The sequence below is a fragment of the Tursiops truncatus genome, chromosome 12 (genome assembly GCF_011762595.2).
Source record: "Tursiops truncatus isolate mTurTru1 chromosome 12, mTurTru1.mat.Y, whole genome shotgun sequence".
Classification (NCBI taxonomy): domain Eukaryota; kingdom Metazoa; phylum Chordata; class Mammalia; order Artiodactyla; family Delphinidae; genus Tursiops; species Tursiops truncatus.
Window position 1 is genome coordinate 56,541,848 of NC_047045.1, and position 12,755 is coordinate 56,554,602.

A 12,755-nucleotide genomic window follows, 5' to 3' on the forward strand; every position below is an offset into this window, starting at 1 on the left:
AAGGAAGTATCCATTAAAACCATAATAGTACTTTTTTTAAAACTTACCAAAGTGTTCATTCATTCACTCAACATATGTTTGAATGCTCACCGAATGGAAAATGTTGGTAATACACAGTTTTGGTGAGGCTGTGGGGAAACAGTTTTATCCTATCTATCGGAGGGAGAGTAATCTGACATAGCATTTGCAGAGGGAATTTTTTCAAGTTAATTAAAATTAAAATTTCCCATGCCCCTTGACTAGAAATTGCACTTGCAGGAATTTAATCTGTAGATGGACTTGGATAGCTGTACAGGACGTTTTATGCTCCTTGTCTTTAGTATCCAATTGCTAATACCACTGCTACTGACATTTACAGGGCTGAGTATTTACTGTCTCAGGCGTTCTGCTAGATGATCTGCATTCTCACCACAACCTAAGAGTTAAGTACCAAAATGATGCTAAGACTTGAACTGTCTCCTCAAAGTCACTCAGCTGGCAAATGGGGAGCCATCTAACACCAGACCCCCACTCCTAACCCCGACCTCCATTGCCCTCCTGTTAGGTACTCAGTGTTATTAAGGAGAAATCTGGAAACAATGTAACTGCCCACTATTAGGCATCTAATTAATCAAGAAGTACCCAGTGTAGCCTTAGGGAAAACATAATACCAATAGAGAAGGAGCCATGCTATTTACTGTTAGTAAAAAGATAGTTCAGAACAGTATATAAATGTCCCCTTTTGTGGAATTAAAGAGCTGTGTGCCGCACACAGGCCCGTGCACGTGCATACACATGCACACATATGCACACACGTATAGATGTGGAAATCAATGCAAGGACACCTAAGAAACTCAACATATGAGGAAAGACATTGCATAGTATATTTTTTGCCTAGTTGCCATCCTAAAATAAATTCTACCCATTTTTCAAAGCCTTACCCAATTCTTCCTGGGGAAGTAATTTATCATTCCTCTGAACGCCTGTAATGTGATATGAAAAAGAAAAGGAGAAGAGAAGGGGGTTACGAAAACATAGAGGATGAAGATGAGGGGAAGTGGAACAGGGAAAATCATTTGGGAACTTATTTGTAACGCATTATGCTAATGATTTTACGTGCATTTTAAATATCCCTACCTAGTAATTACTACTGACCACTTCATGTTTTATATGGAAACTGAGCCTTAGTGAAATGAAGTTCCCTACCTCACAGGACTACTAAGGAGTGAAGAGGACACCCAAATCCAAGACTGGCACAAAATAGCGTGATCTCACCACTGGGCAAACCAGCTCTCATCTTGTCCTGATACCTTGGCACTTATCGTACAGCTTTTTCTTATCAGATAACTTGAAGGGATTGTGGTAGTGGTTAGCCCTGCAGACTCCGGAGCCCGACTTCAGAGTTTGGCTTACAATACTGACTTGGTGAACTTTTACTAGTTACTTCACTTCTCTTTGCTTGAGATTCCTAATATATGAAAAGAGGTTAATAGAGTCTGTAAGTCACAAAACTATTGGAGAATTAAAATCAGTGGTAATAAATATAAAACATTTAGAACAGAATGTGGCATATAAAAAATCCCTAGGTTTTAGTTATGATTAGTAGTAAAAGAAAGGAATAACATTTGACTCTTGAACAACATGGATTTGAACTGCAAGGGTCCACTTATAGGCGGATTTCTTTCACTAAATTCAGACAACAGTGCTACAGTACTACACAATCCGTGGTTGGTTGAATTGGGGGATGAGAAACCAAGGACAGGGAGGGCTGGCTGCAAAGTTATACTCTAATTTTCCATTGTGCAGAGGATTGGTACCCTTAACTCCTGCATTATTCAAGGGTCAAGTGTATATACTAAGCATCCTTTTTACCCATAGTATCTAACACAGAGGTTCACATATAATAATTATTCATTACAGATTACATGGATGTTAATCATTCAGTACCATACTTCAGTAATTTGTTTGTCGTAATAGGAAATTGTAGGGTGAATTATATGACATATCAGTTTTATAAGATAAAATCAGTCAAATATTGGCAATTTCGTATGCTTCAGCTTAATTTATGTTTTAACTATTTCAAGTTCCATTAAAACGTGCAAATTTATTAACATGTCTAATAAATCCAAGTACTTTCTAGATACCTTTGTATTGATTATATATATATATACATATATAATGTAATATAATTTTCCATATGGTATAAAAATCTCTTATGTAACAAAATATTATTTTTAAGTATATCTGAAATTAATGTCTATAAATTTATTTTTCCCTAATGTAGCCTGCAATTGTCATGGGAAAGCTGAAGAATGCTATTATGATGAAAATGTTGCCAGAAGAAATCTGAGTTTAAATATACATGGAAAGTACATTGGAGGGGGTGTGTGCATTAATTGTACTGGAAACACTGCTGGCATAAATTGTGAGACATGCATTGATGGTTTCTTCAGACCCAAAGGGGTAAAGTATGCTTTTTCTTTCATTAAGTGTTATTTTGGCTTTTTCAGACAGAGATGTATTATAGGGAAAAATAATTTTGATAGCTTCTCTAAATAATTGGACTTCGAATTCTCAAAGGTGACTAGAAATATTTCATAGTAGAAACTGTATAAATCTTTCAGGATGTGATATAAAATATTTCCATCTCTCCAGAAAGTCCCATTGTACCTCATTCCAGTCAATCACCACCCCCAGGCAAACTCTGTTCTGATTTTTAGAGCATAAATTAGTTTTGCCTCTTAGTGAATTTCCTAAAAAAGAAATCATAAAGTACATAAAATTGTTGGTCTTCCTTTCACTCAATTTAACATGTTAAGATTTATTCATGTTGTACACATCAGTAGTTATTTCTTTTAAAAAAAATTGCTAAGGAGTAGTCCTTTGCGTGAACATATCTTAATTTTTAATCCATTCTCCTGTTGGTGGACATTTGGGTCATTTCCAGTTTTTGGTTAGCTCCTATAAAACAGTTTTATGTGAGTCTTTTTGTGGTCATGTGTTATTAACCTTGTGTAAATATCTAGGAGTAGAGTACTTGCTTCATAGGATAGATATATGTTTGACTTTATAAGATACTGCCAACATTTTGTCAAGTTAGTAATACTGTTTTACATGTTCACCAAAAGTGTATGTAAATTCTAGTTCTTCCACATTATCTCTGTTATTTGGTCTTGACTATCTTTTTGAATTAGCCATTCTAGTAGATGTGGGTGTAGTAGGTATGGCAAGTGGGTACTAGGCAATCACTAAGTCATTCCCATCAATGCTTGGTGCTACAGCAGATCTTCTATTATGAATTTACAGCAGATCCCATGGATTAAATTCTTATTTTAAGTGTTTATTGGCTATTCCTATATCTTCTCTTGTGAAGTATTTCTTCAAGTCAAGAAATTGTTCTTTTTTATTCTAGAAATGTTATAATTTTAACTTTTAGGGCTGTGGCCCTTCTCAAGTTAATCTTTGTGTAGGGTATGAAATAATGATTGAGATCTATGTGGTTCATCTGTTGTTCCAGCACCATTTTTGGAAAAATACTTTCTTTTTCTCTTTTAAATTGTTTTGAGGCAGTTTTTGAAAATCAGTTGATCTTTTGGGTCGACATCTGGAGCCCCAGTTCTGTTCCATGGATTTATTTGTCCATCTTTGTGCTAATGGCACACTATCTTGATGACTTTAGCTTTTTTTTTTTTTTTCTTTTTTTTGCGGTACGCGGGCCTCTCACTGTTGTGGCCACTCCCGTTGCGGAGCACAGGCTCCAGACACGCAGACTCAGCGGCCATGGCTCACGGGCCCAGCCGCTCCGCGGCACGCAGGACCCTCCCGGACCGGGGCACGAACCCGTGTCCCCTGCATCGGCAGGCGGACTCCCAACCACTGCGCCACCAGGGAAGCCCGATAACTTTAGCTTTAATAAAACTAGAATTCAGAAACATATGTGCACTAACTTTATTCTTCCTTTTGAAGATTGCTTTGGCTATAGTAGTTTCTTTACATTTCCATGCAAATTTTAGAATCAACTTCTCAATGACAGAAATATAAGTTGGGATTGTTGTATAGAATCTAAATGCAAATATGGAGAGAACTAACACTTTAACAATATTGAGTCTTCCAGTCAATGAATATAGTATATCTCTTCACTTATTTCTGTCTTTTTTAATTATTCATATCAGTGTTTTCAGTGTAGAGATCTTGCATGTCTTTTGTTAATTTGTTAATTTTGTATAATTTCCTTCTGCCTGAAGAACTTCCTTTAGCTTTTTTTTAAAATAGGGCAAGAATTGATGGTGACAATTTCTCTCAGGTTTATTTCATCAGAAAATATCTTTATACTACCCTTATTACTGAAGTGTATTTTCATTACATGGAGAGAGATGTTTGTTTTTCTTTCAGTACTTTAAAGATATGGTATTTTCTTGGGCTTCCCTGGTGGCACAGTGGTTAAGAATCTGCCTGCCAATGCAGGGGACATGGGTTTGAGCCCTGGGCCAGGAAGATCCCACAGGCCTCAGAGCTGCTAATCCCGTGAGCCACAACTACTGAGCCTGCGTGCCACACTACTGAAGCCCACGTGCCTAGAGCTCGTGCTCCACAACAAGAGAAGCCACTGCAATGAGAAGCCTGCTCACCAGGACTAGAGAAAAGCCTGCATGCAGCAATGCAGACCCAACACAGACAAAAATAAAATAAATAAATTTATTAAAAAAGTAAAGATACAGTATTTTCTGGATTTCACTTATTCTAATGAGAAGGCAGCCATCATTTGCATTTTTTTTCTTCTATATATAATGTGTCTTTAATTCTCTGACTGATTTCAAGATATCCTCTTTTTATTTGCCTTTTAGCAGGCAAAACATGTATTGGCAAACTATGACCTCTAGATAAAATTTGGCCCATGGCCTATATCTATATGGACTGCAAACAAATAATTTTTTTTTACATTTGTAAAAGTTTGTTAAAAGAAAAAAAAGAAAGAGGCAGAGGAGAAGGAGGGGAGTAGAAAAAGGAGAGGAAGGGAAAGGAGATGGAAAGAAAATGAAAAGAACAACAAAACAATTAAGGAAAAGAAAAAGAAGAACAAGATGAACAAGAACTAGGTGGAAGAGGTGGAGGAGAGAAGGAGGAGGAAGAGAAGAAACAAACCTTATGTGCCTTACAAAGCCTACAGTTTTAGTTACAGAAAAAATGTTCCAATTTCAGAATTGGACCATGTGTATCTAAATGTGGATTTCTTTGTGCTTACCTTCTTGGCTACTGAGCTTCATGTAATTATAAATTGAGATTTTATACCACATTTTGGAAATTTTAGGCCATTATTTCTTAAAAGACTTTTTTGAACCGTGCTATCTCTTCCCCTTTTGTGACTCCAACTGCATACAGGTCAGGTTGCTGGACGGTGTCCTATAGGTTACTGAGTCTGTGGTAATGAAAATTTGTTTTGTTCTTCAGATTGGATAAATTCTATTTATCTGTAATTAGGTATACTACCTTTCTCCCTGCGATCACTTACCTGCTGCTAAGCATATCCAGTTAATTTTTTCATTGAGATATTTTATTTTCAGCTTTTTAGACTTATTGTGTTTTTTGTAATTTTCATTTCTCTGCTGAAATAATCCATGTGTTTACTCCTTATGAACATTATTTCCTTTATATTCTTGGGCATATATACAGACCTGTACAAGTCCTTGTCTGCTAATTTCAATACTTGGGACACCTCAGGGTCTGTTTTTATTGACTTGCTGTGTCTTGAATAAGGACCACACCTTCATTTTTCTCCTCATGTCTAGTAATTTATGATTTACACAGGACCTTGAGAATGATACAGTGTAGAGACAAGATTTTGTTGTCTTCTTCCGAAGATTTGTGAATTTTGTTTTAATAGGTGATCAACTTACTGACTAATCACTATTAAACTGAAGAGGCTTGCTTTTATACCTTGTTAGGACAGACTAATAAAAAGCTCAGGTGTTTATCTAACCTTTCCGACTTGGTTGATAAACTCTCGTTTCTTTCCCCTTTATGGTGCGTAGACTGGAAAATTTTACTCAGATCATTTAGCTTTCCAGCTGTTGCTATCCACTGAGCTCCTTGGAGTCCCCTGATTTAATGTACAATTAAAGGATCAGTTAAGAATTGAGGGGTATTGATATGCAAATTTTGTTGTTACCCTTATATGAACATGGATCTCATCTACTGTATTTTTTTCTTTCAAATCTCAAATCCTTCTAATTTCTGCCTGCTTTTGATTATTCTCCCACGTCCTCAAATGTTTGATTTTTATATTTTGTCCAGAATTCATAATTGTCATTTGACCATGTGCTAGACCTATACAAGACACTGTGCCATCATTAAAACTGGAAGCTTCATCAAGTTATTACAAGTTATTAAGTGAATCTGAGCCTAGATTTTGATATTTTAACACATAAAAATACGTATGCTATATTGTGTTAAAAATTCAAATCTTTCAGGTTCTTGATATTTGGGTAGAAATTCAGTGTGTTTTTATGAAGATATAGATAGAAAAGTTTTGTGCATTGCAAATTTTATAGCTAAATAACGTATCTCTATGATATTCTTAAAATTATTGCCTTAGAAACTAATTTTAGATTTATCTCCTAAATACATATATTTAAATGTTAAAATACACACACACACACACACACACACACACACACACACACATATAGCAGTGCTTACTTTGCGGATTGATTAGTAATCTGATTATTTTAATAAAATTAAAAATCAAGTATAAAGTAGATTAATTTATAAAATCTCTATGTTAGGACTTGTTCCTGATCAGCAGTCTGATTCAGGCAGATTTTCCCAATTACCACAAAGAAGGATAACAAATTAAGAGGCTTTGGTTTACTCAAGCTCATCATTGGAATCATAAATCATATTTATAAGAGCTAAGAATCTATCCTAAAGAAATGTATTGCTATATGCCCACAGAGAGTTTTGTTTTGTTTTTCTTCATGTCTTGGTTTTCTGTTGGTTAGAAAGCCCTCCTCCCAATTCCACTCTCAAATTGCTACTCATACTTCAAGCTCCAGTCTAAATGTCACTTTTTCTGTGAAACATTGCTTGACTTCATTGTGTTATTACTCTCTCTTCTTTTGCCCCAGAACGCGCTGCTTGTGTGTCTGTTTTATCACTTTGCACATTCTATTTAATCAATATCTTTCAAGTCTGCTATTCCTGTAAGCTTCTTTAAGGCAGAAATCAGGCCTTATCTGTGCTTTGCACAGTCCTTACTTCATAATAGGAAGTGAATGAATGGGTCTTAAACAAATGATGATTTTGAAACTGATCTGTGGATATAGTTGATTGAATTCTATCAGACATGTAAATATTTCTCTACTTGTGAAACTTTGACTTATATTAGCAAACAGGTTTTCATTTATCAATTAAACCTAGATATATACATATATAAAACTGTATTTTATTGGAGAAACATATATATATACTTATATACACAATTTTATATATATATTCAGAGTATTTTAGTATTTCCTAGGCAAAGAATTGTTTATTTTTTTTTGTTCTTATCCTATTGCGTCTTGAAAATAAATATTGTATATTTGGTACATTAGCATGGTCTAGGTGTGTTTAATTAAAATATTCTAACATTAAAAACTACTAGTTGTACTGTGTATTTAATGTATGTGAGGAATCTTATGAGATGCTTTATATGTTATTCCTCTTAATTTTAATTTAATAACATCACTAAAGTTTCTACTATTATCCCCCTATTATCAGGAAGTAAGTAAATTGCAGGAGGCCACATAGCCAGTAAGTGGACACAGTGGGATATGAGCTCAAGCCTTCCTAATTACAGAGCCTACATTGTTTCCCCCCAGATTATGCTGCCTCCGGGGAAAGTCAAATTTTCAACGTAAATATTTAACATCTTTTTCAAGCACCAAATATAAATTTCTATTTAATTAGCTATATCATGATCAATGTAAAAAGTTTTTGAAAAATTAATTTGGGGAAAAATTACTAATTTTGAACTATGTTGTAATAAAACAGTAAGGAAGATTTTATTATGGAATGTATATTTCTCTAATATTCTAATGTTCTCTGTGTAAGCAAACATTGTTCTTTTTGTTTGTAATGATAATGATACTGTGATTATAAAAGAAAGAGATGCATACTGAAATGTGTAGGGATTAAAAGACTCTTTATTGGGGATTTTCTTTAAAAACTTCAGCAAAGAATAAAACGTGATGAATCATATAGCAAAATCTTGATAATTGTTGAATCTAGGTAACAAATATTTAGTAGTTTATTGTGCTATCCTCTTTATTTCTGTATATCCACTTAGATGAAATGGATTTTAGAAAATGCAAACATAAAGAAAATTTCTTATATTATCATCTTCTAAATATAATTTATTATTATTTATTAAAATGTTCTGTAAAGGCTTGCTGAATTGAAAAATTTACTGTTTTTAAAACAGAATTTTAATATTTTTCTTAGATATCTCCAAATTATCCAAGACCATGCCAGCCATGCCATTGTGACCCAGTTGGTTCCTTAAGTGAAGTCTGTGTCAAGGATGAAAAACGTGCTCAGCGAGGTGAGAGCTATAGTAGAAGGCCGTTGTTCTGATGAACGGACAATTAAAGCCAAGTGTGATTATTTTCAGAAGATGGAATAAATTTATTCTTTTTTTTTTTTTTGGCTGTGTTGGGTCTTTGTTGCTACGCACAGACTTTTTTCTCTAGTTGCGGTGAGTGGGGCTATTCTTTGCTGCGGTGCGCAGGCTTCTCATTGTGGTGGCTTCTCTTGTTGTGGAGCACAGGCTCTAGGTGTGAGGACTTCAGTAGTTGAAACATCCAGGCTCAGTAGTTGCGGCATGTGGGCCCCAGAGCACGTGGGCTCAGTATAAATTTATTCTTACAGCTATCAGTGTCCCCTACAGGAAGCAGTTTTTAATTCATCTCAATAATTATGTTTGTTTAATTATACTTTAAAAGCAAGAAAAGTTGAATCATTTGTTTTGCATTAGTATACATGTGTATATATATATATATATATATACACACATATATACGTATTTACATATCTATATATATATCTTCTAATCTATTATAAATCTGTGGTGTATGTAATTTTTTGACGTCCTGCTATTTGTTATATTGCTTTGTAGCATGTATGATTTCTAGGGTGAAATGACAGTGTTCTTTGAGGGATGTGTGTGCTACAATGGGAAGAGCGAATAGATGAGATCACAGACTGAGATGTAGTTAATAATACAGAAAGCAAGAAGTCTACATAAAGGACTGTAAAAGGCAGTAGGAATGAGTTAATGAAGGGAAAGAGGTTGACATTAATTTAAGACAAAACCTTCTATGAGGATTGAAATTCACGATGAACTCCAAACATTAAGTAATCAAATGCCAAATTAACTCTTTGATGTAAAATGTTTAGGAACTACTTCCAGGAAAGTTGCTTGCCAAAGTAGAAAATTCATAGAATATATCTGGAACTGTTTCTTTATATTTCTAAGACTGGATTCTTCTCTTCTGTGGAAAGACTAAAATAAATCATGGCTATGCTATAGGCTTTTTCCCCGAAAGACCTTCTATTTAAAAGACTGGCAATATTTCTTTGGCACAGTTTAGCTTACCTGCTTTCTTTACAAAACTATTTGATTATCTGTTTAAGCCTTAAAGTCTTAAATCTTAAAAGATTAAAAAATGATTATTTAAAAACTCAAATGGTGAATTATTGATGTCACTTTTCATTTTATGGTCCCTTATCTTTTTATGGTAGCAACTGAATCACATTATTTTGAGCAATGTAATTTAATTTTATCCCCTGAGTTTAAAATGGTAGGTATTTTGTTGTTGAAAAAAGTGACTACAAAAAAAAAAAAGTAGAAAAATGAGTATTCAATGCAGTGGTAATTCAGCATAGTACTCTTATTAACATTTGTATGTTAACTTTACATGATGAATTTTCCCCATATCCGTTTGTTTCTCTGAAATCTGGTTTTAGCTTCTGAATACAGTACTCAACTTTGAATAGATATTAAGATTGTTTCTAAATTTTGTATATTTTAACCAATGCTTTAATGAAGATCTCTGGATATAAATATTTTTCAATTATTTTTTTCCTCTGTGCTCTAAATTCTTTTTTCCAAATTATGGTATAGTTGATGTACAATATTATATAAGTTACAGTTGTACAAAATAGTGATTTTTCAATTATTATAAAAACAACACATGGTCACATAAAATTTTAACAGTAGGGAAGGTAATAAAATAAACAGCAAAGTGTCCTCTTCAACTTATGCACCCCTAGTCTCATTTCCAAATTTAATCACATTGATCCTTTCCTCCTCTTAAGTTCTTTTGGAAGAACTTATCTTTCAAACAATATCTGAATAATATTCTTAGTATTTTTCATCACCATTAAATATTGCCTATTGACTGTCCATCAGTCAATAGGCAATGAAATGTCAAAAAACATTTCATTCATATCACCTTCTTCCTACCATTCATATCTTTTTATAATTTTTTTCTTCTGTGGTATTTTTAGCATGTTAAATAAAAAGCTTAAATTCCTAGTTTTTGATTTATTAAAGTTGGACTTTATCTCTTGAGGTCATACTACACAAACTGAGAAAAAGACCGTCCTTACATGCTCCCCTGATCTTCAACCTACTTGACAATATCTGTCAATTGCATCTTCACCTTTTCAAAAATTGTGTAGAGATATTTGGTTCCAGGCCAATAATTAATTTTTCTAATTTTAAATTGAAAGCAATAATCAATATTTGTAATATTATAATTAGATCTATTTTATTCAGTATGGGCTTGAGTTGAATAATTAGACATATAACCATGATACATTTTTCTCTTCCTGTTTAGTCTGATGATCTCTTTAGGAAACAGTCTCAGATGTAGTCTAATGATTTGGATTTCTTAGTCAGAATGAATAACCAGATCATGAGAAATGATGTTCACTATCTCATTGGCATTAACCTGATTGCTAGAGAAAAACAAATATTTTGTGTGTGAATTTTCTGTTTCCTTAATTTTCTTTTTGGTGTAAGGTTGTTTTTCTCCCTCCATAGATTTGTAAGAGCTCTAATAGTATGTCGTATTTGTTATGAACAATTTCTAGATTTTCTTTGTGTCTCATTATTATAGATAAGAATTTTTAATGTATATAATTTTAAAATTTTTATATAATAACCTATGAAAATTTAGAAAACCCACTTTAGCTATAATAATGACATGCTAAAATTATTATACATAGCAATATTTTTCTATTGGATTTCTTACATGCCTTTATAATCCTAAAATTCTTATCTACTCCAAGTTTACACAAATTATTTATTTCTTTAGTTTTTATTTCCTTTTATTCTTCCAGTTTTATTGAAATATAATTGACATACAACACTGTTTAAGGTGTTCAGTGTAATGATTTGACTTTCATACTTCATGAAATGATTACCACAATAAGTTTAGTGAACGTTCATCATCTCGTATAGATACAAAATAAAAGAAAAAGGAAAAAAATTTTTCTTGTGATGAGAACTCTTAGGATCTACTCTGTTAACAACTTTCATGTATAACATACAGCAGAGTTCATTATATTAATCAGGTTGTACATTACATCCCTTGTACTTATTTATCTTATAACTGGAAGTTTGTACCTTTGACCACTTTCATCTTGACCACTTGATTTCTTTTTATGATACTTAATTCTTTAATCCATCTGGAATTTATTTTGGCATATTTTATAAGAAAATTTTCAAACTGCATTTTGTTTTTCTGATAGTCTCTTTTAATTCACCTATATTTAATATTATTTTTGTTTTTTTAAACATTTAAATACAGTCCCCCCTTATCCCTGGGGGTATGTTTCAAGATTCCCAGTGGATGCCTGAAACTGCAGATGGTACCAAACCCTGCATATATGATGTTTTTTTCCTATACAGACATACCTATGATAAAGTTTAATTTATAAATTAGACACAGCAAGAGTAACAACAACTAATAATAAAATAAAAGTTATAGCAATATACTATAATAAAGTTATGTGAATGTGGTCTTTCTCTCTCAAAATATCTTTTTGTACAAATTCCATGCCTTTTTCATCTTAACCAAACACTTATCATGCCCTGTGGTCAAAACTTTTACAATTTGAGGTGCAACAGCAAAACTATCACAAATTTCTTTTTCCTTCTTCACAATTTCATAGAAGATTTGTTCTTATGGTAGACCTTAACAACCTTAGCATACAGTTTGTCTTTCTTAAGTTGAAAAATTTCACCTTTTCACTTAAAGGAAGCATTTCATGGCTTCTCTTTGGCATATCTGAATTGCCAGTATCACTACTCATATTTGGGGGCCATTATTAAGTAAAATAAGGGTTACTTGAATGCAAGCACTGCAAAACCTTGACAGTCAACCTGAAAACCAATATGGCTACTAAGTGACCAGTGGGATGAGATATGCTGCCAAAAGGGATGATTCACATCCTGGGCAGGATAGAGTGGGATGGTGCAAGATTTCATCACTGTACTCAGAATGGCACTTGATGTTAAACTAATGAATTGTCTGTTTCTGGAATTTTCCATTTAATATTTTTCGACTGTGTTTGACCATAGGTTAACTGAAACCATAGAAAGTGAAACCGCAGATAAGACAGGACAGCTCTATGTTTATTTTTTAATTTGTATCTGTTACCAGTATTCTCTGCTATCTATTTGATTCTGTAGTTTGATTTTTCTGCTAAGTCTTTATCAGGGCCTTGTT

At 33.3% G+C, this 12,755-nt stretch overlaps 1 protein-coding gene across 1 annotated transcript in view; it reads left to right on the plus strand.

Moving 5' to 3' along the window:
* LAMA2 (laminin subunit alpha 2) overlaps window positions 1-12,755 on the plus strand; it is a 606,337-nt gene that overhangs the window by 261,268 nt on the left and 332,314 nt on the right. The window contains exons 8-9 of the mRNA XM_073789582.1: window positions 2,264-2,442; window positions 8,461-8,560. Coding sequence (XP_073645683.1) covers window positions 2,264-2,442; window positions 8,461-8,560 — 279 coding nt within the window. The remainder of the gene's footprint in view (window positions 1-2,263; window positions 2,443-8,460; window positions 8,561-12,755) is intronic.